General features: G+C 30.2%; 1 protein-coding gene across 1 annotated transcript in view; it reads right to left on the minus strand.

Moving 5' to 3' along the window:
• The window catches only part of LOC142239459 (sodium-dependent nutrient amino acid transporter 1), a 38,001-nt gene extending 10,919 nt beyond the window's left edge, over positions 1-27,082 (minus strand). Inside the window, exons 1-6 of the mRNA XM_075311256.1 lie at positions 26,659-27,082; positions 6,903-7,243; positions 1,210-1,489; positions 905-1,145; positions 574-844; positions 403-506 (exon numbers count right to left, since the gene is read on the minus strand). Coding sequence (XP_075167371.1) covers positions 403-506; positions 574-844; positions 905-1,145; positions 1,210-1,489; positions 6,903-7,112 — 1,106 coding nt within the window. The 5' untranslated portion in view covers positions 7,113-7,243; positions 26,659-27,082. The remainder of the gene's footprint in view (positions 1-402; positions 507-573; positions 845-904; positions 1,146-1,209; positions 1,490-6,902; positions 7,244-26,658) is intronic.
• Between the last annotated feature and the right edge of the window lie 226 nt (positions 27,083-27,308).

Genomic DNA, 27,308 nt, shown 5'->3' on the forward strand with positions numbered 1-27,308 from the left:
AATAAAATTTTGACAAAATTTTCTACAGAAATAAAATTTTGACGAAATTTTCTGTGGAAAAAATTTACAAAATTTTCTATAGAAATAAAACGTTTCCAACATTTTCTACAGAAATAAAATTTTGACAAAATTTTCTATAAAAATAAAATAAAATATTGACAAAATTTTCTATAGTAATCAAATTTTTAAACATTTTCTATAGAAATAAAAATTTTACAAAATTTGCTATAGAAAGAAAATTTTATAAAATTTTCTATAAATATAAAATATAGACAAAAGTTTCAATAGAAATAAAATTTTGACAAAATTTTCTATAGAAATAAAATTTTGACAAAATTTTCTATTGAAATAAAATTTTGAGAAAATATTCTATAGAAATAAAATTATCCTGGCCCTTCTTACCTCTTTATGTTATGTCCAAAGCGATTGTACGAAGCATACATTGTGATATTTCCAAAACAAATAGCCAATGAAAAAAACACTTGGGTAACTGCGGCATACCACACCTATAAAAACAGAATCAAACAAAAGATAAAAAATCAAAGCAAATGTGCGAAACGTCAGATAAAATACCTTCGGATCTAGAAGCTTATTCCATTGAGGTTTCAAAAAATATAGGACTCCATTCATGGCTCCAGGCAATGTTAACGATCGTATAAGTAAAATGGCCATAATGCAATAGGGAAACACGGCTAGGAAATATGAAGCTTTTCCCGAACTTTTGACACCTTTTATCATTATGAGGGCTATTACGAGCCATGAAAATGCCAATGTCAAAGCCAAGGACCAGCTTGGATTTCCCAGACCATCATCGATACCATCCTTTTGCTGCAAAATCACATTGCTAAAATAGTGTTAGGATGGAGATGTTATCACTGTCTCGTGTAATTCTTGATATACGTACAAAAAATAATACTCAGCTGATGTGGTTTTCACATCGTCAGTTACTACTGTTATATTTTTCGAACGTCCTTCACCCTGCAAAGGTTTGGAATCTATACATGAATCTCCCCATTCCTTTCGACAATAACTCCATGGCAGTATCGTATAGAAGGAATCGATGAAATAGCGTAATGTCAGTGCCATTAATGTAGCATAATAGGTGGTGACAACACCGGTGCCCAAAACTTGACCATAACCAATACCTGTAACAATGGCAAGTGCATGTGCATGCTGGAGGACAAGTTATGAAATTCATAGTCATCTTACCTCTCATTATGGGAGCAAAATCATATACTTTAACGCTACCTCTACTGGAAAATTGTCCCAGTAACATTTCCATATAATAAACTGGCTTACCCACTAAGAATAATGCTATAAGGTATGGTATCACAAAGGCTCCACCACCGTTATCTAGGGCTGTGAAGGGGAAACGCCACACATTTCCCAATCCCACTGACAAGGCAATGCAGGACATTAAAAATTCTACATCATTTCCCCAATTATCACGTTGAGGTTTCACTGGTTGTGAACTGCTATCGGGAAGTTTCTGCAATGGAGAAATATATATGTGGGTGGGCATCAATCTCTACTTCAGAAATAAAATTGTACTGTATTACATTCAGGGAGTTAGTAATCAATTTAAATATTGTTCCAAAAAAAATTCTGAATAGTTGGATAGATGATTCTGAAGATATTACAGCGAGTTGCGATGAAATATTTTGGGATCACTAGGAAGACGAATGATTAAATCCCATACTCAGATCAAAATCTTAGTGAGCTATTATAGGCGAAACAGAGACAGGCCTGGTTCTGAGTCAACTTTCCCCCAAATGAAGGCCTCCATATCTAGTTAATGCAGACCAGTGGCATACACACAAAACAATTTTTTTCAGATTCAATCACGAAATTAATTGATCCAATTAATTTTTTATTGGAATGTCTTCAATCACGAAAAGTATAGTATCAATAAAAAGTCAATTAAACAATTAATTGAACCAATTACAAAATTAATTGATACTATTAATTTTTGTGATTGATTTTTGTTTCAATTAAAAAATATGTTGAATCAATTAAATTTTTAATTGAATATTTTTTAACACTCAATTAGGACTTCAATTGGAAAAAATCGTAAAATTTGTTTCTGTGTAGTCCGTATCTTCTCTTCGTTAGGCGTCCGCCTTTTCTGACATATCCAGGCACTTATAGGATGAGGATCCTGCCGCGTTATTGCCCGTGATCAGAATGGGATCTCGATATGTGAGTATACCAGTTATACTACCATCTTCGATCCATCGATGCACAGTGGTTCTAAATCGCTTTTGTTTTTTGTAAATAATTCTGTAACTTTTGAACGAACGAAGATATCAACATAAATTTTTCTTTTGTGAAAGCTGCTCCAAGAAAAAGCTCATCAAAATTTTTATATAGCCGATTTAACTTTATTTTAATTATTTTTTGTTTACTTTATTGACGTGAATTAAAACTGAAATAGTTCATATTTTCCTAAAATGGGGGATTTTTGCTGAAATAGAGTTCATTAGTTTCTCAAATGAGTAAATTTAACTTAAATTGTGTCTGTCTAGACTTCATATTGTGCTGAAGACATTTTAAAAATTTATAATTCCAAAATATGAGATTTTATTAAATAACACAAAAAATATTATCATAAAAAAATAGTAAAGTTGCCGGTCCCTTCCATACGTTTCAACCAGAACTGGGACTGGTCCATTCACACCAGGAAGCATTTCTGTACTGGTTCTGGGGTAGATCCATTTCCTGTAGCGGAGCTGGCACTATATCTAATCTAACTATACCTAGGGTACATTGAATATGTGTTTCCAAACATTTGATGGAATCTAAATATCTGAGGAATGCTGTAACTTGTGGACGATTTCGAAGGACTTATTCCATATTTTTTATATTCCTATGATTAAAAAAGTTTATCAAAATTTTATTTCTATAAAAAATTTTGTCAAAATTATATCAAAATTTTATTTAGTCAAAATTTTATTTCTATACAAAAATTATGTTAAAATTTTATTTCTATAAAAAATTTTGACAAAATTTTATTTCTATAGATAATTTTGACTAAATTTTATTTCTATAGAAAATTTTGTCAAAATTTTGTTTCTATAGAAAATTTTGTCAAAATTTTATTTCTATAGAAAACTTTGTCAAAATTTTATTTCTATAGAAAATTTTGTCAAAATTTTATTTTTATAGAAAATTTTGTCAAAATTTTATTTTTATAGAAAATTATGTCAAAATTTTATTTTGTCAAAATTTTTTTTTCTATACAAAAATTATGTTAAAATTTTATTTCTATAGAAAATTTTGTCAAAATTTTATTTTTATAGAAAATTATGTCAAAATTTTATTTCTATATAAAATTATGTCAAAATTTTATTTCTATAGAAAATTTTGTCAAAATTGTATTTCCAGAGAAAATTTTGTCAAAATTTTATTTCTATAGAATATTTTGTCAAATTATATCAAAATTTTATTTAGTCAAAATTTTATTTCTATACAAAAATTATGTTAAAATTTTATTTCTATAAAAAATTTTGACAAAATTTTATTTCTATAGATAATTTTGACTAAATTTTATTTCTATAGAAAATTTTGTCAACATTTTATTTCTATAGAAAATTTTGTCAAAATTTTATTTCTATAGAAAATTTTGTCAAAATTTTATTTCTATAGAAAATTTTGTCAAAATTTTATTTCTATAGAAAATTTTGTCAAAATTTTATTTTTATAGAAAATTATGTCCAAATTTTATTTCTATATAATATTATGTCAAAATTTTTTTTCTATACAAAAATTATGTTAAAATTTTATTTCTATAGAAAATTTTGTCAAAATTTTATTTCTATAGAAAATTTTGTCAAAATTTTATTTCTATAGAAAATTTTGTCAAAATTTTATTTCTATAGAAAATTTTGTCAAAATTTTATTTCTATAGAAAATTTTGTCAAAATTTTATTTTTATAGAAAATTATGTCAAAATTTTATTTCTATATAAAATTATGTCAAAATTTTATTTCTATAGAAAATTTTGTCAAAATTGTATTTCCATAGAAAATTTTTTCAAAATTGTATTTCCATAGAAAATTTTGTCAAAATTTTATTTCTATAGAAAATTTTGTCAAAATTTTATTTCTATAGAAAATTTTGTCAAAATTTTATTTCTATGGAAAATTTGGCAAAATTTTATTTCTATAGAAAATTTGGCACAATTTTATTTCTATAGAAAATTTTGTCAAAATTTTATTTCTATAGAAAATTATGTCAAAATTTTATTTCTATATAAAATTATGTCAAAATTTTATTTCTATAGAAAATTTTGTCAAAATTTCATTTCTATAGAAAATTTTGTCAAAATTTCATTTCTATAGAAAATTTTGTCAAAATTTTATTTCTAAAAAAAATTGTCAAAATTTTATTTCTATAGAAAATTTTGTCAACATTTTATTTCTATAGAAAATTTTGTCAACATTTTATTTCTATAGAAAATTTTGTCAAAATTTTATTTCTATAGAAAATTTTGTCAAAATTTTATTTTTATAGAAAATTATGTCAAAATTTTATTTCTATATAAAATTATGTCAAAATTTTATTTCTATAGAAAATTTTGTCAAAATTGTATTTCCATAGAAAATTTTGTCAAAATTTTATTTCTATAGAAAATTTTGTCAAAATTTTATTTCTATGGAAAATTTGGCAAAATTTTATTTCTATAGAAAATTTGGCAAAATTTTATTTCTGTAGAAAATTTTGTCAAAATTTTATTTCTATAAAAAATTTTGACTAAATTTTATTTCTATAGAAAATTTTGACTAAATTTTATTTCTATAGAAAATTTTGTCAAAATTTTATTTCTACAGAAAATTTTGTCAAAATTTTATTTCTATATAAAATTATGTCAACATTTTATTTCTACAGACAATTTTGTCAAAATTTTATTTCTATAAAAAATTTTGACAAAATTTTATTTCTATAAAAAATTTTGACAAAATTTTATTTTTACATTTTATTTCTATACACAATTTTGTCAAAATTTTATTTCTATAAAAATTTTTGACTAAATTTTATTTCTTTAGAAAATTTTGTCAAACTTTCATTTCTTTATAAAACTATGTCAAAATTTTATTTCTATATAAAAATTTTGTCAAAATTTCATTTCTATAAAAAATGTTGACAAAAGTTTATTTCTATAGAAATTTTGTCAAAATTTTATTTCTATAGAAAATTTTGTCAAAATTTTATTTTTATAGAAAATTTTGTCAAAATTTCATTTCTATAGAAAATTTTGTCAAAATTTTATTTCTAAAAAAAATTTGTCAAAATTTTATTTCTATAGAAAATTTTGTCAAAATTTTATTTCTATAGAAAATTTTGTCAAAATTTTATTTCTATAGAAAATTTTGTCAAAATTTTATTTCTATAGAAAATTTTGTCAAAATTTTATTTCTATAGAAAATTTTGTCAATATTTTATTTCTATAGAAAATTTTGTCAAAATTTTATTTCTATAGAAAATTTTGTCAAAATTTTATTTTTATTGAAAATTATGTCAAAATTTTATTTCTATAGAAAATTTTGTCAAAATTTTATTTCTATAAAAAATTTTGACAAAATTTTATTTTTACATTTCATTTCTATACACAATTTGTCAAAATAAAAGGAAAAAGAAGAGGAGGCACGCTCAAAATAAACCCAGCCATGTGAATTCAAATCGATGATTTGACAGTGGCATAGGAAAAGAGATATGTTTGTTTCGAATTTATTTCGGCATAAGCCGGCTATCAATGTAAAACCTTTTTTCGGAGGGTTCAAGTGTGGTTTTTGTTGGGTTTAATAAACTGCCTGAATTTATTCTGATAATTGGTTGATAGTTTTGCTGCAAGTAGAGGATGCTGATGAGGAATGTGGTAATTCCGAAACGTGCGTCCATCCAACCATCTTGCAGTCTATAGGGCTTTGCCCAAATAAATTTGACAAACATTCTTTTCCTCTGTTGGTTAAGCTACACTTGTAGTTTAGTCAATGCATGGTGTTAAGCTGAAATCAAAAAACAACACAATTTTATTTCTATAGAAAATTTTGTCAAAATTTTATTTATATAGAAAATTTTGTCAAAATTTTATTTATATGGAAAATTTTGTCAAAATTTTATTTCTATAGAAAATTTTGTCAAAATTTCATTTCTATAGAAAATTTTGTCAAAATTTTATTTCTATAGAAAAATTTGTCAAAATTTTATTTCTATAGAAAATTTTTTCAAAATTTTATTTCTATATAAAAATATGTCAAAATTTTATTTCTATATAAAAATTTTGTCAAAATTTCATTTCTATAAAAAATGTTGACAAAATTTTATTTTTATAGAAAATTTTGTCAAAAGTTTATTTCTATAGAAAATTTTGTCAAAATTTTATTTCTATAGAAAATTTTGTCAAAATTTTATTTCTATAGAAAATTTTGTCAAAATTTTATTTATATAGAAAGTTTTGTCAAAATTTTATTTCTATAGAAAATTTTGTCAAAACTTTATTTCTATAGAAAATTTTGTCAAAACTTTATTTCTAAAAAAAAATTTTGTCAAAATGTTATTTCTATAGAAAATTTTGTCAAAATTTTATTTCCATAGAAAATTCTGTCAAAATTTTATTTCCATAGAAAATTCTGTCAAAATTTTATTTCTATAGAAAATTTTGTCAAAATTTTATTTCTAAGGAAAATGTTGTCAAAATTTTATTTCTAAGGAAAATTTTGTCAAAATTTTATTTCTATAGAAATTTTTTTCTATCCAGCAGAGCTCAGCGCCTATTTGTTTTATTGTTTTTCTATATGATAAGTGAGTTCTTCATAGGACATGTCAATGAAATCCATTACCTTCAGGATTATTTGTTAATGCGAGTTTTGTTTCATGTGACTTGTGCAAATTAGACAACTTACATTTCCATTAAAATCTGCAGATCGATTTGCATCCGGTGTTGTGTCGATATTTATAGTGCTACGATTACTTTTTACAGACCTTGGTGGCACCAACTCTTCACCATCTACAGATTTACGATATTCTCCAGGAATTGAACTGGTTGACCCTTGTTGAGATGAAACATAGGCCATGTTTACGAAACCATCGTCAAAGTCATTGGCATCAGTCATGTTGCGTGTTTGATAGAGGTCCAACAAATCAAAATCAAAACCAAAGACAATCACTTCAAAAAACTACTTTTTTCGATTTTATTTCTGTACTCCAAAGGTGGTAAAATAGTTGTCAAGGACAATGGCATGATCTGCAAAGAAACATAATATAAGAATTTGAGTAAACTTGTTTTCACAACATGGAAACTAAAAAGTTAGCAAGATTTTCTTATGGAGTTTGAAAAATGGCAAGCTACATTACAAACAAAAAAAACATATTAACGTGTTTTCATTAACAAATGCAATCATAGAACAAGAGCTTCAATGCGCTTCACAAAAACAAAAAAGTAATAAAATAGTTTGATTGATTCCATTCATGCGCGTCACATTTATTGGGGTGGAATGAAATTTTATGTTTCTGGGCATATACCTGAAATATATAAAAAAAAATCTTGTAACGGTACGAAATACATTTCGCCCGAATATAGTATTTCCCACTAGCACATGATATTCAGTTATACGTATTTTACTTTCGTACCCTTACTTATTGGGATTAGTGTAATAATCGTTTTACACCTCCGCTACGTATGCTTACTGTGATTCACTGTCCCTACCACTATAGCCCTTTATCATTCAACGCAGATTATGTTTTCACTACTGGGTGGTGCCAGTTACATGGCAAAGTGATTTCTAACTACAATATTTTTTATTATTTTTTGGTCGCTATGGAGATAATTCCCATTCACATCATTATTGCACCCACTTATAAGGGCAGCCTTTTTGGTGAGTAAGAAGAATTCCAATAGACGCACAAGTCTTTTAGCATAGATCACTTACTTTCGCACTAATTTCTTCGGATTTTACCTGGCTTCCGCGCTAATTGATTCGGCCATTAGCTTGCTTCTGCACTAGGTGTGTTGTCACTTGGCTTGCTTACGCACTAATTGTGTCGACAATTAGCTTTCTCCTGCATTCGTGTATCTTCCTTTACTATTAGTTTACTAACCGAACAACGAAGTTTCAACGAATCACCGAGCAATCAACGAGCACCGAATCGATGAACCGCCGAAACATCATCATTGAGCAAGCAACGATCACGGAATCAACGTATCAACGAAACAATCAGCCACCACCCTATCAAGACATCGTCAACGACAATCCTGAATTACCGAAACTGAATCAACAATCAAACACGAATGGTCAACGACAATCCTGGATTACCGAAACTTAATCATCAATCGAATACGAATCGTCAACGATTCACCAAAACCAATCACCAAAACCGAATCATCAACTGAACAATCAACGACAATCACGAATCACCGAAACATCAAACAAACAGCCAACGATAATTCCGAACCAACAAAACCGAGTCAACAACCGAACAGTCAACGACGCCGAATCGTCGACGACAACCCCGACTTGCCAAGATCGAAGCATCATCCACTAACGCAGAATCAATAGATCTTTAACGACAACCATATCAACAGATCGTTAACGACAAACCCGAATCACCGAGCAGTGGCCGACGACGTCTAACCGAATCGTCAATCGCATCAATAAACCGTCAAATAAATCGTCAGAATATTGGTATCGGGAAAATTCCTGGATCCGATCTCAGATGTGTTGAGTCAGGCTTGACAGTATTTTTCAGATTGGAAACCGTTGACAAATAGAGCGAGTAGTTTTCTCTAGAAGAAGAAGAAAGATCAATTTATACAAAGCTCCGGAATTTCAATGAACGAAGTTGAGTCTCTGGAAATCAGCAAAATACTTGGACTCTAAACTGAACTAGACAACGTCTAACCAAATCGTCAATCACATCAAATAAATCGCATCAATAAATCGTCAGAATATTGGTATTGGGAAAATTCCTGGATTCGATCTCAGATGTGTTGAGTCATGCTTAATAGTATCTTTCAGATTGGACCAGGAAACCGTTGACAAATAGAGCGAGTACTTTTCTCTAGAAGAAGAAGAAAGATCATTAGATACAAAGCTCCGGAATTTCAAGGGACGAAGTTGAGTCTCGGGAAATCAGCAAAATACTTGGACTCTAAACTGAGCTAGATGGATGAAAATACAGCATAAAGAAGGCCTATACGCCATTGTACTCTTGTCGACAATTAGTCGGAGAACGATAGGGAATGCATCCTTATCTTAATTATTGTCTTTATACGGCGGTTATAAGACCAATGGCTACATATGGCTGCCACGTTTGGTAGACAATCGCGAACCACAGATATCATAGGATAAATAGAACATCACTCATTTGTATGACAAGCGCTACACTAATAGAAAAAATTACGTTCCAAAATAGTGAACGGTAACAAAATGAAACAGAAACGTTTACGAAAAATCAAAACGGAATGTTCACGGATTCGTCTACGGCCGTTCACGATTTCATGGGTTTCGTTTTTCTTTGGCCTTGAAATGTCTTCAAATATTCGTTAGACGACTCCGTCGGTGGTGCAATGCGCTAAGACGACTGTTAACGCGTATGGTGAAGGCAGCGGATGTTTTTTTATAAATTCGTAACCGTCTGTTCTCCGTTTGAAACTACATGTGTGTTGATTCACTTTCATGAACGGATCGTTTTGAAATGAGCACGCAGTTCATGATTTTTTCTATGGGTACATGAGGACCCACTCGATTTGACACTCTTGAGACTTAAGAGCTTAGATACACTGGAAATCACTGTTTGCAGGCATACGGAACTACTTACCGAGACACCGTGGTGCAGTGGTAAGCATACCCGCCTTGCATACACAGGGTCGTGGGTTCAAACCCAGTTTCGAGAAAACACCAAAAGGGTTTCCACCTCAGTAATGTTGGTGACATTTCTGAGTGTTTCAACGCTTCTCTAAGTGGTTTCACTGCAATGTGAAACGCCGTTCGGAGTCGGCTATAAAAAGGAGGTCCCTTGTCATTGAGCTTAACATAGAATCGGACATCACTCAGTGATAAGAGAGAAGTTCACCACTGTGGTATAACAATGGACTGAATAGTCTAGTCTGAAATGTCGGGCTGCCACTATACCTAACCTAACCTAATCTACCGAGCTTTATAGATTAAAAGTTCAACAAAATACCGAAATTTGACCAATTTTGTTTGGGAAAAGGCACCTACATTCATTCTGGAGGAAAATTTTTAAGGGCCTTACAAGTTCTATCCAGCAAAAAAGGAATCATCGAAATCGGTTCATAAATGCGGACTTGACAGCTAAAACAAAATCTCATACCCGCGAGGTGACGAACATTCAATGCCAACAGGTCAGCCCGTAGACCCAGCAGGGACCCACAATCTTGCAAAAATAGAGGAAAACACCTCAGCTTTTACACAAAGAAAAAATTATGTTGATATCTTTATCCGTTTAAAAGTTGCAGAATTATTTCCAAAAAATCGATTTTGAACCACTGTGCATTGGAGGGCTAAGGAGATTTGGTAACTGTTACCACAACCCAAGTAATTCGGTAGTGGATTGTGGATAGTCTTCGGTAGAACTAAAGACTGATGCACAATCCATACACAAAAGATTTGGCCTAGTCGAACTTTCCGCCTTATATACTTGTTTCATTTCGGTTTTCCATTGAAAACCATTTCTTGAAATTTCATATTCAGGACATTAACCCGATTATCAGTATAAAAAATTTTCTTTGCATACTCTTAGGCGATGTACGTGTCCACTGAATACACGGTATGGTAACAAAAGATAAAATGTACGTGTCCACTGAATACACGGTATGGTAACAAAAGATAAAATGTTTATTATTTAGGGGACCGGTCATATATGCAAACTTAACGGGATTTGGGATCAAACTGCACAAACAATTTTCTTTGCATACTTTTAGGCGATATACGTGTCCACTGAATACACGGTATGGTAACAAAAGATAAAATGTTTATTATTTAGGGGACCGGTCATATATGCAATCTTAACGGGATTTGGGATCAAACTGCACAAAAAATTTAATTAAATAACTAAAAGGTGGCTCATTATTACAAACACTTCGCACTGGAAAGATGATTTTCCTTTACCATCAATGTTAAACAATTCACACTTATATAACGAATCATTCAATTCGGAAAATTCCACCAAATTTATATCAACTCACGATTTTTATTACACTACATTTTTTTGTAAATGTTTACTCTTTTAAGAATTTTTAAATTTGCCGGCAAAAACTGGGTTTGTTTATATAGTAATCCATAAATTTCGGAAAGCAAAAAAAAACAATTGTGAGTCACTAGTTAACTGTAGGTGTAGGTGCTGTTAACGATTGTCTGATTTCTGGTGCACCATAAGAGCAGCGACAACATAAAACCTGTCGCAATACTCCTATGCCGTCAAAGAAACTTATGCAGATCCATGCAATGTAAGGGACAGACAGATATCGCTTCTGTTGACATAGTGACTTCGTAATGCATTGAACTAAAGTTGCTTAAATAAAGTAGAGATAAACCATATACTCCAGTGTATATTGTTTTTTGTATAATAGGGTGTTCTGTATTTACGCCTTTAGGATAGTTCACATGGATGCTTTGGGGTTTTGTAATGTTTTCCCTTCATAAATGTTTCCAAACGATTCCTTTAATGTCATAGTAAACATATTGTCGAAAAATCAATTCACTTCCTGGGCAAAATGTAAAAATTTAATGAAATCTAATATTTGCTTTTACACACCCAGAAAAAAAGTGCCATCGAAACGACAGGAAAAAATGTTCATCCATTTAGTTTAGCCATTTTATTTCATTAAGTTAAATTTCTGTGTAAAATAATAAAATTTACTTGTTTCAGTAAAAACAAAATCCTACACTCAAAAAAAAGTGAACTCTCTATTTCACTAAAGCCAATTTAACTTTATTTTAGTTCATAGAAATATTATGTTTGGAGAAAGTTTTCTTTACTCTAATACTTTTTTGTGTACGTTAGTTAAATTAACTAAACCCGAGGAAAAAAATATACTCAAATGAAGCAAACAGATTAACTAAATTCGTGTCTTCCACAAAATAGTTGAGAATTTCTTTAAATTTGTAAATTTTACCAAAAATGCGTCCATCGTGAACTTCGTATGTCACTAAAGACATTCTTGCAATTTTGAACTCCAAGTTTTTTCTTCAAACTACAAAATTTTCTTTAACAAGTGAAAAAAACTTAGTTATGTCTAATAAATTTTCTTGTATTTGTCGAAAAATATTTACTTATTTTTACGACATCGGCGTGATGCCAACGTTTGTAATACTGTTTAGTTAAAATTTTCTACAAATATTCAAAATTTTCTAAAATTAACCGAAAGTTTTCTTCCTGTTTTTTCAGTGTAAACAGAAAGCAGTTAGAAATTAATTAACTAGAATAAGGCATGGAATATAAGACTTTACAACTGAACAAGAATGTTTTATTCACTGATAAGAAAGCATTCATAAAAATGAATAAAATTAAATAAAAATGAAAGTTCCTCAAATTCAGTCAAATTTCTTATAAAATGGCCAATCTGACTTCCTTTTTTATAGAACGCTTATTCATATACATGATATGAATAAGACTTAGTATAGAGAAATATTTTAGTCCACTCGTCCTAAGAAGTATTGAATCTTTTAAAAATTTAAGGAAATACATTTGTTAGAATATAGGACATTTTTCTATATTTATTTTACAGTTAGACTGTAATCGATATGTCCGATATGTTTGCCTGTGGGTTTTTATACCCTGCGCCACACTGTGGAACAGGGTATTATAAGTTAGTGCATATGTTTGCAACACCCAGAAGAAGACGAGATAGACACATGGTGTCTTTGCAATAATGCTCAGGGTGGGTCCCTGAGTCGATCTAACCATGTCCGTCTGTCCGTCCGTCTGTCTGTGATCAAAGTCTAGGTCACAGTTTATGTCCAATCGCCTTCAAATTTGGCACACGTTCCTGTTTTGGATCAGAATAGAACTCTATTGATTTTGGAAGAAATTGGTTAAGATCCCATAAATATCTTTCGACCGATATGCACTTATATGGACCCAGAAGCCAGAGTTTTACCCTGATTTGTTTGAAATTTTGCACAAGCATAACACTTGATCGTATAGTCAAGTGTGCAAAATTTGATTGAAATCGGTTCAGATTTATATATAGCTCCCATATATATCTTTCGCACGATATAGACTTATATGGACCCAGAAGCCAGAGTTTGTCCAATCGCCTTCAAATTTGGCACAAGTTCCTGTTTTGGATCAAAATAGAACCCTATTGATTTTGGAAGAAATTGGTTCCGATTTAGATATAGCTCCCATATATATCTTTCGACCGATATGCACTTATATGGACCCATAAGCCAGAGTTTTACCCTTATTTGCTTGATATTTTGCACAAGCATAACACTTGGTCGTATAGTCAAGTGTGCAAAATTTGATTGAATTCGGTTCAGATTGAGATATAGCTCTCATATACATCTTTCGCCCGATATAGACTTATATGGCCCCAGAAGCCAGAATTTTAGCCCAATTTGGTTGAAATTTTGCACTAGGAGTATAATTAGTAGTGTAGTCAAGTGTGCTAAATTTTATTGAAATCGGTTCAGATTTAGGTATAGCTCCCAGATATATCTTTCGCCCGATTTTCCGTCATATGACCACAGAGTTCAAAGTTGAAGTCCGATTTACGTGAAATTTTGCACAGGGAGTAGAATTAAAATACTAAGTTTGCATATCAAATTTGGTTGAAATCGGTCCAGATTTCTATATAACTTCCATATATATGCTTTTCCGATTTGGGAAAAAATGACCAAAATATCCACATTTTCCTTATAAAATCGCCACTGCTAAGTCAAAAACTTGTAAAAGTGACTCAAATTTTCCTTTATTTCTAATACGTATCTGTCGACCGATAAATCATAAATACACTTTTGCGAAGTTGCCTCAAAATTTGTTCAGATTAAAATGTTTCCCATATTTTTTTTTTACTAACATAGTGTACCATCCCAGGGTATTAGACGACTTAAATTTTAAGCCTATAGATTATAAATTTTGTTCAGATGGAGTCAGATTTAAATGTATGTATTTGAGACAAAAACCTTTATATATATGGCACCCAACACATTTGAAGGATTTGATATAGTATCGAAAATGTGGATTTACAAAGTGGTGCAGGGTATAATATAGTCGGCCCCGCCCGTGGAATCGTGTTGTTATGGTATACGGAGCTTCACAAAACCTAACGAAAATTTTGCCAAAATTTCATTTCTATACAGAATTTCAGAGAAATTTTATTTTTGCCCAAAACTTTCTCAAAATTTTATTTTATTATATAAAATTTTCTCAAAATTTTATTCCTATAGAAAATTTGGTCAAAATTTTATTTTTGTTGAAAAATTTGTCAGAATTTTAGTTCTATAAAAATATTATTTCTATAGAAAACTTGGTCAAAAATTTATTTCTGTAGAAAATTTTTCTATAGAATTTTCTCAAAATAATAATTCTATAGAAAATTTTGTCAAAATTTTATTTCTATAGAAAATTTTATCAACATTTTATTTCTCCAGTAGTTTTGTCAAAATGTTATTTTTATCGAAAAACTTGTCATAATTTTGTTTCTATAGAATTTTCTCAAAATTTTATTTCTATATAAATTTTCTAAAAATTTTATTTCTGTAGAAAATTTGCTCAAAATTTTATTTCAATAGAAAATTTTGTCTAAATTTTATTTCTATAGAAAATTGTGTCAAAATTTTAGTTCTATAGAATTTTTTTTTTCAAAATTTTATTTCTATAGAATATTTTGTCAAAATTTTATTTCTATAGAAATTTTTACAAAATTTTATTTCTATAGAAATTTTTGTCAAAATTTTATTTCTATAGAAAATTTTGTCAAAATTTTATTTCTATAGAAAATTGTGTGAAAATTATATTTCTATAGAAAAATTTGTCAAAATTTTATTTATATAGAAAATTTTGTCAAAATTTTATTTCTAAAAAAAGTTTTGTCCAGATTTTATTTCTATAGAAAATTTTGTCAAAATTTTATTTTTATAGAAATTTTTGTCAACATTTTATTTCTATAGAAAATTTTGTCAAAATTTTATTACAATAGAAAATTTTGTCAAAATTTTATTTCTATAGAAGATTATGTCAAAATTTTACTTCTATTGAAAATTTGTAAAAATTTTATTTCTATAGAAAATTTTGTCAAAATGTTATTTCTATAGAAAATTTTGTCAAAATTTTATTTCTAAAGAAAATGTTGTCAAAATTTTATTTCTATAGAAAATTTTGTCAAAATTTTATTTCTAAAGAAAATGTTGTCCAGATTTTATTTTTATAGAAAATTTTGTCCAAATTTTATTTCTATAGAAATTTTCTCAAAATTTTATTTCTGTAGAAAAATTTGTTAAAATTTTATTTCTATAGAAGATTTTGTTAAAATTTTATTTTTATAGAAAATTTTTTCAAACTGAATTATATACGTATTTAATCGGCCCTTTTTAGTTTAATATATACCACGTATGGACTAACTTACAATTTAGAAGACGGCGTTAGGGAGTTTTAAGATACCTTGCCACCGGCAAGTAATTCGATTGTGGTTGACAGTCTTTCGTAGAAGTTTCTACGCAATCCATGGTGGAGGGTACATAAGCTTCGGCCTGGCCGAACTTACGGCCGTATATACTTGTTTTAAATTCAATTAAAATTTTAATTGGAAAATTTTAGTAATATTTAGTGAGATAGGCAGACGGACATCGCTAAATCGACTAAGAATTTAATTCTAAGGCGATCGGTATACAAAAAAAAATGGATCTATGACGTCTCCTTCTGAGGGTTACATACAAATGCACAATCTTATAATCTTATAATACCCTGTTCTACAGTGTGGCGCAGGGTATAAAAATATACTTGATTAAAAAATTAATTGATTTCTGCGATCCATTCAATTGTTTATTTAATTGGTTCAATTACATCAAAAAGTAGTGGTGAAGGGTATAAAAAGTCAACGGTAATCAAACTAAAATCCCGGACACCCTAATAATGAAATATACATTGCGCATGATCACACGTTTACTTTTTTCGTTCAGATACTTCATAAACAAAACAAACAATACAGAAAGTGTGCATGGAACAAAAAACAAAAACGAAAAACTAAGAAAAACACTAGAGAACGTGTTGGCATATTGCAAAATATTTGGTGGATGTGGCCTTTAAATTCTGTTTCATTCAAGTGGCACGGTACACGGGCATGGGTACACGTCGTGGTAGAGGTAGTTATTAGCCATTAAAATAATTTGTGGTTGTAGCACCAGTTCATTCATACGATGGCAAATATTTGGTAATAGTTTCTGTAGTGTTCTCAAGTGTTCCTTTTTTCGAAATAAATATGCACCAGCTTTGATTGCAGCCACTGTGTAACGACATTTCTCATTAAACTTTTGTTTTAAATTCTTGACTTCAAATGTTCTCACGCAAGGTGTAACCGATGATTATTTGGTTATCTTTCGAGTGTTATAAAAAAATCTCACTTCATCTGCAATCTTCAAACTTCAATACGTTTAAACAATAAAGTAATTAAGCATTAATGTGAATTGATGTCATTTCGTAGACAACAAAGAAATTGTCAAACTCGATTGTAATTTTTTTTATAATGAATTGACAAAGGTCTAAAAACCATTCGTCATGCATGAAGAAACCCTAAGAATTTTGTGGAAAATTTGAAGATTTTGATGATTTTTTTGTTACACAACAAATAAAAGTTTATCCAAAAACATTTTTAAATTATAAGAATTTATATAAAGAATCTTGTAAGTACAAAAATTAAAAAAAGAAAAAAAAAAAAACAAAATCTATGTTACAAATGTTGTCACCATGATCATAGAATATGATACATCCCCCAAATGTATGTTTATCTCATCCGTAACTTTTAGAAGTTTAAGCTTTCTAGGGTAAAACTGATGCTAAAATGAACTTATGTTTGGTGCAACAAAATTATTTGGTTTTAGTTTATATTTAAGAAAATTTCCCCATCCCAATGAAATTATCTTCATATCACGTAACAGGTTGGCTGATAAGTCCCCGGTCTAACAAAGAAACACACATTTTTTTGTGAAAATTCGTTTTTATTATTCAACGTAGTTCCCTTCAAGAGCGATACAACGATTATAACGACCTTCCAATTTTTTGATACCATTTTGGTAGTACTCCTTCGGGTTTGCCTCAAAATAGGCCTCAGTTTCGGCGATCACCTCTTCATTGCAGCCAAATTTTTTCCCTGCAAGCATCCTTTTGAGGTCTGAGAACAAGAACAAGAGAGAACAGATCTGGAGAATACAGTGGGTGGGGAAGCAATTCGAAGCCCAATTCATGAATTTTTGCCATCGTTCTCAAAGACTTGTGGCACGGTGCGTTGTCTTGGTGGAACAACACTTTTTTCTTCTTCACATGGGATCGTTTTGACGCGATTTCGACCTTCAAACGCTCCAATAACGCCATATAATAGTCACTGTTGATGGTTTTTCCCTTCTCAAGATAATCGATAAAAATTATTCCATGCGCATCCCAAAAAACAGAGACCATTACTTTGCCAGCGGACTTTTGAGTCTTTCCGCGCTTCGTAGACGGTTCACCGGTCGCTGTCCACTCAGCCGACTGTCGATTGGACTCAGGAGTGTAGTGATGGAGCCATGTTTCATCCATTGTCACATATCGACAGAAAAACTCGGGTGTATTATGAGTTAAAAGCTGCAAACACCGCTCAGAATCATCAACACGTTGTTGTTTTTGGTCAAATGTGAGCTCGCACGGCACCCATTTTGCACAGAGCTTCCGCATATCCAAATATTGATGAATGATATGACCAACACGTACCTTTGATATCTTTAAGGCCTCTGCTATCTCGATCAACTTCATTTTACGGTCATTCAAAATCATTTTGTGGATTTTTTTGATGTTTTCGTCGGTAACCACCTCTTTCGGGCGTCCACTGCGTTCACCGTCCTGCGTGCTCATTTCACCACGCTTGAATTGAATTTTGCATACCAATCAATTATTGTTGATTTCCCTGGAGCAGAGTCCGGAAACTCATTATCAAGCCAAGTTTTTGCTTCCACCGTATTTTTCCCCCTTCAGAAAACAGTAGTTTATCCAAACACGAAATTCCTTTTTTCCATTTTTGTTCACAATAACAAAAGTTGCTTCACTTACCAAATAGTCGCAAGTTACACACCAAGCCATTTTTCATCGGTTTAAACTATTGCGAATGATTTCAGGGCAAGAAAATTGGGTATCGTACGAGTTGATGCTGAAAGACGTCCTAACATAGACTCCATATAGACTGAAATGCATTTTAGAAGACAATATTAGGAACTGTTATCACAACCCAAGTAATTCGATTGTGGATGACAGGCTTTAGTAGAAAATTGTATGCAATCAATGTAGGAGGGTACATAAGATTCGGCCTGGTCGAACTTTCGGCAGAGTTTACTTGTTTTTATACCCTCCACCATAGGATGGGGGTATATTAATTTTGTCATTCCGTTTGTAACACATCGAAATATTGCTCTAAGACCCCATAAAAAATATATTCTGGGTCGTGGTGAAATTCTGAGTCGATCGGAGCATGTCCGTCCGTCTGTTGAAATCACGCTAACTCCCGAACGAAACAAGCTATCGACTTGAAACTTGGCACAAGTAGTTGTTATTGATGTAGGTCGGATGGCATTGCAAATTAGTCATATCGGTCCACTTTTACGTATAGTCCCCATATAAACGGACCCCCAAATTTGGCTTGCAGACCCTCTAAGAGAAGCAAATTTCATCCGATCCGGCGGAAATTTGGTACATGGTGTTAGTATAGGGTCTCTAACAACCATGCAAAAATTGGACTACATCGGTGCATAATTATATATAGCCCCCATATAAACCGATCCCCCGATTTGGCTTTCGGAGCCTCTAAGAGAAGCAAATTTGATCCGATCCGGCTGAAATTTGGTACATGGTATTAGTATATGGTCTCTAACAACTATGCAAAAATTGGTCCACATCGGTCAATAATTATATATAACCCCATATAAACGGACCCCAAATTTGGCTTGCAGACCCTCTAAGAGAAGCAAATTTGATCCGATCCGGCTGAAATTTGGTACATGGTATTAGTATATGATCTCTAACAACCATGCAAAAATTGGTCCACATCGGTCCATAATTATATATAGTCCCCATATAAACCGATCCCCCGATTTGGATTGCGGAGCCTCTAAGAGAAGCAAATTTCATTCGATCCGGCTGAAATTTGGTACATGATGTTAGTATAAGGTGTCTAATGACCATGCAAAAATTGGTCCACATCGGTGCATAATTATATATATCCCCCATATAAACCGATCCCCAGATTTGACCTCCGGAGCCCCTTGGAAGAGCAAAATTCATCCGATTCGGTTGAAATTTGGTACGTGATGTTAGTATATGGTATCCAACAATCATGCAGGAAATGGTTCATATCAGTCCATAATTATATATAACCCCCATATAAACCGATCCTCAGATTTGACCTCCGGTGCCTTTTGGAGAAGCAAAATTCATCCGATCTGGTTGAAATTTGGTACGTGGTGGTAGTATATGATATTTAACAACCATGCCTAAAAGTGGTCCATATCAGTCCCGATCCCGAGATTTGGTTTTGGAGCCTCTTGGGGGAGCAAATTTCGTCCGAGTCAGTTGAAATTTGGTACATTGTGCTACTATATGGCCGTTAACAACCATGCCTAACTAGTTCCATATCGGTCTATAGTTATATATAGCCCTCAGATAAATCGATCACCAATCACACAAAAATTGGTCCATATCAAGTTCATAATTGTATATAGCCCCCATATAAGTGACCCCCATATTTCAATTCTGGCTCCCAACGTACCGTGCAAAAGTCCATAGACTTACCTACACATACCTTTTTTGTCTAATATATACCACGTATGGACTAACTCACAATTTAGAAAACGATTTAAGATACCACAACCCAAGTAATTCCATTGTGGATGACAGTCTTTCGTAGAAGTTTCTACGCTATCCATGATGCAGGGTACATAAGATTCGGCCTGGCCGACCTTACGGCCACATATATTTTTTGTTTTCTTTTTTTTTTGTAATCTTGCCTGTTGTTATGAATACTAATTTACACGTTTTAATTTTTACACTAAATTACACATTACAAATTAATCTATTTATACATCTAATTTTAGGTCTGTTCGCGTACTTTTCCAGTAAAAACTAGCAAGAGAGTAAGTGTGTATTTTACTCTCTTTGCTTAGAATTGCTGAAAGGTACGCGAACGGCATCCAGTAACTATTTGCACATTCAAAATTCAGCTACTACGCTGTCCCTACGTCAAGGGGACGAGGCTCTCACGGTCGGAAGGGACGGGAAAGTGGGCGATGGGACCGTTCGAAAAAAAAAAACATTAAAAACGAATCCTGTTGTTTAACTTCCAATTGTAGTTGTACTGGGACTTTGTTTGTTATCAACTGGCAACGTATGCTATGGTTTGCAAGATTTTACTGGGGAAACAATCTCTAGCAAAAACTTGCAACTTCTCTATCTCCAACTGTCAAATGTGGTCTCTCTCCGGCTCTCTTTTGCTGGCGTTTTGGTGTAAACGATCGACTTCCAGTAAAAAATTGTGATAATTATCAAAAATTATCGAGATCTCGAACGGAGCTATTGTTTCCGCTACTGTGACTCGTTTAACGATTAATTGGAAAAACGAATGCCGTTCGTGAAAGTGTAAACGGCCATGGACGAAACCGTGAACATTCCGTTTTCATTTTTCTTGATTTTTGTTCCGTTTCATTTCATTACTCTCCGCTCGTGATTTTGAAACATAATATTTTCCATTATTATTTAATCGCAGAAATGAAAGTATCAACGTGAATTTAAAAAATTAATTGACATAATTAACTCTGGAAAGTCATACTTCTTTTTTGAACACTACCTTCGTCATTTTGACTACAGCTTATTTTAAACTGCAATGTGAACAAAATTGTTACTCAGTTAATTTTTATTTAATAATAAACAAAAATTCGTATAATGGTTGAATTAGTGTAACTCAAATTAATCATTTTCCAATCGAAAAAAAAAAACACAAGCTAAGTCGAAATAAAAATTTGGTGTCGCCATTTTGACAAAGGATGACTGTCTAGTGTTAAAATATCATTCAAAAAAATTCAAAATCCATTCTAGAAAAATTGCAAATTTTTGAAAATATTTGAGGTCAAACTTTTAAGACAAGCCTTAGAATGCATTTAAAAAAGTATACAAATTATTTATTTGGCAAAATATGACACAATTTTATAATTCACATCCAAAACTTTGAAACTTTGGAACACACCTAAGGAAGTGATGCTAAATTCAGTGCAACGGCTGTTGAAATGGTGGACATCCGTCCTATGACAAGCCCATGTTGAATTCATCGCTTCTGCGCCAATTTTGCACTACTTACGGATGCAAAAAGAACATTTTCGCCACTTTTTTGCTGGGTTTATAAACGTTTTGTTGTATTTTGTTTTTTCTATAGAAAAAACAAGTAAGGAAAGTCGGGCGGGGCCGACTATATTATACCCTGCACCACTTTGTAGATCTAAATTTTCGATACCATACCACATCCGTCAATTATGTTGGGTGTTATATATAAAAGGTTTGTCCCAAATACATACATTTTAATATCTCGCGATCTGGACAGAATTTGATAGACTTCTACAAATTCTATAGACTCAAAATTTAAGTCGGCTAATGCACTAGGGATTTAAATCTGAAGCAATTTTAAGGAAACTTCACAAAAGTTCATTTATGATTTATCGCTATATATATATATATATATATATATATATATATATATATATATATATATATATATATATATATATATATATATATATATATATATATATATATATATATATATATATATATATATATATATATATATATATATATATATATATATATATATATATATATATATATATCGGAAAAACATATATATGGGAGCTATATCTAAATCTAAATATATATATATATATATATATATATATATATATATATATATATATATATATATATATATATATATATATATATATATATATATATATATATATATATATATATATATATATATATATATATATATATATATATATATATATATATATATATATATATATATATATATATATATATATATATATATATATATATATATATATATATATATATGGGAGCTATATCAAAATCTGAACCGATTTCAAATTTGGCACACTTGACTATACTGCTAATTGTACTCCTAGTGCAAAATTTCAACCAAATTGGGCCAAAACTCTGGCTTCTAGCACCATATTAGTCCATATCGGGCGAAAGATATATATGGGTGCTATATCTAAATCTGAACCGATTTTAATCAACTTTGGAACACATGACTATAATACCAATTGTACTCCTAGTGCAAAATTTCAACCAAATTGGGCCAAAGCTCTGGTTTCTGGGGCCATATAAGTCCATATCGAGCGAAAGATATATATGGGAACTATATCTAAATCTGAACCGATTTCAATCAAATTTGGCACACACGACTATACTACTAATTGTACTCCTAGTGCAAAATTTCAACCAAATTGGGCCAAAACTCTGGCTTCTGGGGCCATATAAGTGCATATCGGGCGAAAGATATATATGGGAGCTATATCTAAATCTGAACCGATTTCTTCCAAAATCAATAGGTTTCTATTCTGACCCAAAAAAGGAAGACATGCCAAATTTGAAGGCGATTGGACTTATATTGCGACAAAAATGTGTTCAAAAACAGACGAACGGACGGACGGACGGACGGACGTGGTTATATCGACTCAGGGAACCCCCCGAGCATTATTGCCAAAGACACCATATGCCTACCTCGTCTCCTTCTGGGTGTTACAAACATATGCACTAACTTATAATACCCTGTTCCACAGTGTGGCGCAGGGTATAACAAAACATAACATAATGATTTTCTAAATAATGTTTTTCTATAGAAAATTTTGTCAAAATTTTATTTCTATAGAAAATTTTGTCAACATTTTATTTCTATAGAATATTTTGACGAAATTTTATTTCATTCGTGTTTTGTTTTTTATTGTGGGTTTGTACTTCAATCATATTTGTTGTTTTGATCTCAGCTTTAAAACCATTGTGTTGACTAAACTACAAGAGTAGCTTAACCAACAGAGGAAAAGAATGTTTGTCAAATTTATTTGGGCAAAGCCCTATAGACTGCAAGATGGTTGGATGGACGCACGTTTCGGAATTACCACATTCCTCATCAGCATCCTCTACTTGCAGCAAAACTATCAACCAATTATCAGAATAAATTAAAAAAAAAAAATATTCTGATAATTGGTGAACTACTAAAAATTAGTGAACTACTAAACCCAAGGTGAATCACACTTGAACCTTCCGAAAAAAGGTTTATGATAGCCGGCTTATGCCGAAATTGGTCTGTTGGTTAAGCTACTCTTGTAATTTATTCAACACAATGATTTCAAAGCTGAGATCAAAACAACAAATAAAATTTTGACAACATTTTTTATAGAAATAAAATTTTGACATAATTTTCTATAGAAATAAAATTTAGACAAAATTTTCTACAGATCTATAATTTTGACAAAACTTTTTATAGAAATAAAATTTTGACAAAATTTTCTATAAATATAAAATTTCGACAAAATTTTCTATAGAAATAACATTTTTACAAAAATTTTATAGACAAAAATTTTTACAAAAAATTCTATAGAAATAAAATTTTTACAAAATTTTGCATAGAAATAAAATTTTCAAAAAATGTCTATAGAAATAAAATTTTGACAAAATTTTCGACATAAATAACATTTTCACAAAATTTTCTACAAAAATAAAATTTTTACAAAAAATTCTACAAAAATAAAATTTTTACAAAAAATTCTACAAAAATAAAATTGTTACAAAAAATTCTACAAAAATAAAATTTTTACAAAAAATTCTACAAAAATAAAATTTAAAAAAAAAATTCCATAGAAATAAAATTTTGACAAAATTTTCTATAGAAATAAAATGTTGACGAAATTCTGCATAGAAATAAAATTTTGACAAAATTTTCTATATAAATAAAATTTTCTACAGAAATAAAATTTTGACACAATTTTCTATAGAAATAAAATTTTGACACAATTTTCTATAGAAATAAAATTTTGACAAAAATTTCTGTAAAACAAATTGATAACATTTTCTACAGAAATAAAATTTTGACAAAGTTTTCTATAGAAAAAAATCTATATAAATAAATTTTCAGTTCATTAAACCCAACAGTGAACCACACTTGAACCATCCGAAAAAAGGTTTTGCATGATGAAAGAAGAGGAAGCACGCTCAAAATAAACCCAGCCAACTGCACTCAAATCGATGGTTTGACGGTGGCAAAGGAAATATGTTTGTACGAATTTATTTCGGCATATGCCGGCTATCATGTAAAACCTTTTTTCGGAAGGTTCAAGTGTGGTTCATTGTTGGGTTTAATGAACTGCCTGAATTTATTCTGATAATTGGTTGATAGTTTTGCTGCAAGTAGAGGAAGCTGGTGAGGAATGTGGTAATTCCGAAACATGCGTCCATCCAACCATCTTGCAGTCTATAAGGCTTTGCCCAAATAAATTTGACAAACATTCTTTTCCTCTGTTGGTTAAGCTACTCTTGCAGTTTAGTCAACACAATGGTTTTAAAGCTGAGATCAAAACAATAAATAAAATTTTGACAAAATTTGTATAAAAATATAATTTTGATAAAATTTTCTATAGAAATAAAATTTTTCAAAAATTTCTATAAACATAAAATTTTGACAACATTTTCTATAGAAATAACATTATTACAAAAATTTTTATAGAAAAATTTTTTACAAAAAATTCTATAGAAATAAAATTTTTACAAAATTTTCTATAGAAACAATATTTTGACAAAATTTTGCATAGAAATAAAATTTTCAAAAAATGTCTATAGAAATAAAATTTTGACAAAATTTTCTAAAGAAATAAAATTTTTACGAAAAATTATATAGCAATATTTTTTTACAGAATTTTCTATAGAAATAAAATTTTGACAAAATGTTCTATAGAAATAAGATTTTTATAAAATTGTCTATACAAATAGAATTTGGTCAAAATTGTCTATAGAAATAAAATTTTGTTGTTGTTTTTTTTGATTTCAGCTTAAAACCATGCATTGACTAAACTACAAGTGTAGCTTAACCAACAGAGGAAGATAATGTTTGTAAAATTGTTTTGGGCAAAGCCCTATAGACTGTAAGATGGTTGGATGGACGCACGTTTCGGAATTACCACATTTCTCATCAGCTCCTCTACTTGCAGCAAAACTATCAACCAATTATCAGAATAAATTCAGGCAGTTCATTAAACCCAACAATGAACCACACTTGAACCTTCCGAAGAAAGGTTTTATCATGTAAAAAAAAAATGTTTTGCTGCAAGTAGAGGATGCTGATGAGAGATGTGGTAATTCCGAAACGTGCGTCCATCCAACCATCTTACAGTCTATATTTTACAAACTTTATTTTCCTCTGTTGGTTAAGCTACACTTGTTGTTTAGTCAATGCATGGTTTTAAGCTGAAATCAAAAAAACAACAACAAAATTTTATTTCTATAGAAAATGTTGACAAAACTCTATTTGTATATACAATTTTATAAAAATCTTATTTCTATAGAAAATTCTGTCAAAATTTTATTTCTATAGAAAATTCTGTAAAAAATTATTTCTATATGATTTTTCGTAAAAATGTTATTTCTTTAGAAAATTTTGTCAAAATGTTATTTCTAAGAAAATTTTGTCAACATTTATTTCTATAGAATTTTTTGTAAAAATTTTATTTCTATAGAAAATTTTATTTCTATCGAAAATTTTGTCAAAATTTTATTTCTATAGAATAAAACGTTGATCAAAAATTAATAAATTATACAAAATCCCTAAAATTTCAGTTAAAACAATTTTTAATTTGCCTCACATCGAAAATTTTTGAAAAAATTATTGAGTAGCGATGTATTTCAATTTGAGGATAACAGTTGAGAAATTATTGCTAATGTGTTGAATTCTATTATTGAGGGTAATGTCTGTGTTTTTATTGAGAACGCGATTTTCTCAAAATTTCTCAACTTGAATATTACCCTAATCCTTTGAAAAAAATGTTTAAAAAATTGTTGAAATTTAGCATTTTTCAAACGTTTGTATTTATTGGAAAGAATTCAAAAACTATGCCAGTATGACTGAGCGGAAGAAATCCATTGCACGGGATTGGGCCATAACATCATCATGTTAAATTCGTACATCGCACAAATCGTGTTTTGGCCGAGCCACAGTCAAGGCAAAATGTATCATTGGGCAAAAACAAATTGATTTGTTTCACAATCATGAATCAATAAAAATTATATTCACACATATTTCGTAAACTCTAGGTAAATGTCATGCCTCTTTTCCCTTTTTAAATTTGAAATGCCAATATAATTTCTCTTAAAATATCATCCAAAACTTACCCTTTGAAAGTTATTAAATTTCAAAAATCAATGTAGATTCTAGGTGGGAGGTTAATTTATTCTACCAATTAAACAAAGGTAGTTTTATTTTCAACGTAAAATTGCTTTTGGTTTTTATTTTCTTGTAATTTTTCACTTATTCAGTTGGCTAATGGAGAGCATTTGTGTAGTTCGAAATCAACATTTAACCGTTATTACATTTAGTCATTGTGTTTTTGTTTTTATTTTTTCAATTTATTTTGAAACGTTATTATTACAATTATTTATTAATTTTATTTTTTTTTCGATCGCGTTATTAAACCGCTTTGAAAACAAATTCCATCTATCGTGTTTAAAGCTGAAACATGAACTGTTCATTGGTTTTTGTTATTAAAAAAGCTACGACCCAAACAATAGAATTCCGCTAGAGGTGTGTATTTCGTACTCAGATCCCTCACTGCTGGTGTTTAATGTTAATAAATATCAAATATACTCTACACTCATTGCAAGTGAGAAGAACTAACTGGAAGGGAATATGCATAGCCAGTACCTGCATACGAGTTATCTCAATTTTTGTCGGGTTTTTACATCTGTGAAATATTTACTTCATTTTGAAGAACTTTTGTTGCAGGTGTCGAATCATTCATCTGTGTATTAGTTCTCGTAACGTA

This window comes from Haematobia irritans, chromosome 5 (assembly GCF_050003625.1).
Source record: "Haematobia irritans isolate KBUSLIRL chromosome 5, ASM5000362v1, whole genome shotgun sequence".
NCBI classification, from domain to species: Eukaryota; Metazoa; Arthropoda; class Insecta; order Diptera; family Muscidae; genus Haematobia; species Haematobia irritans.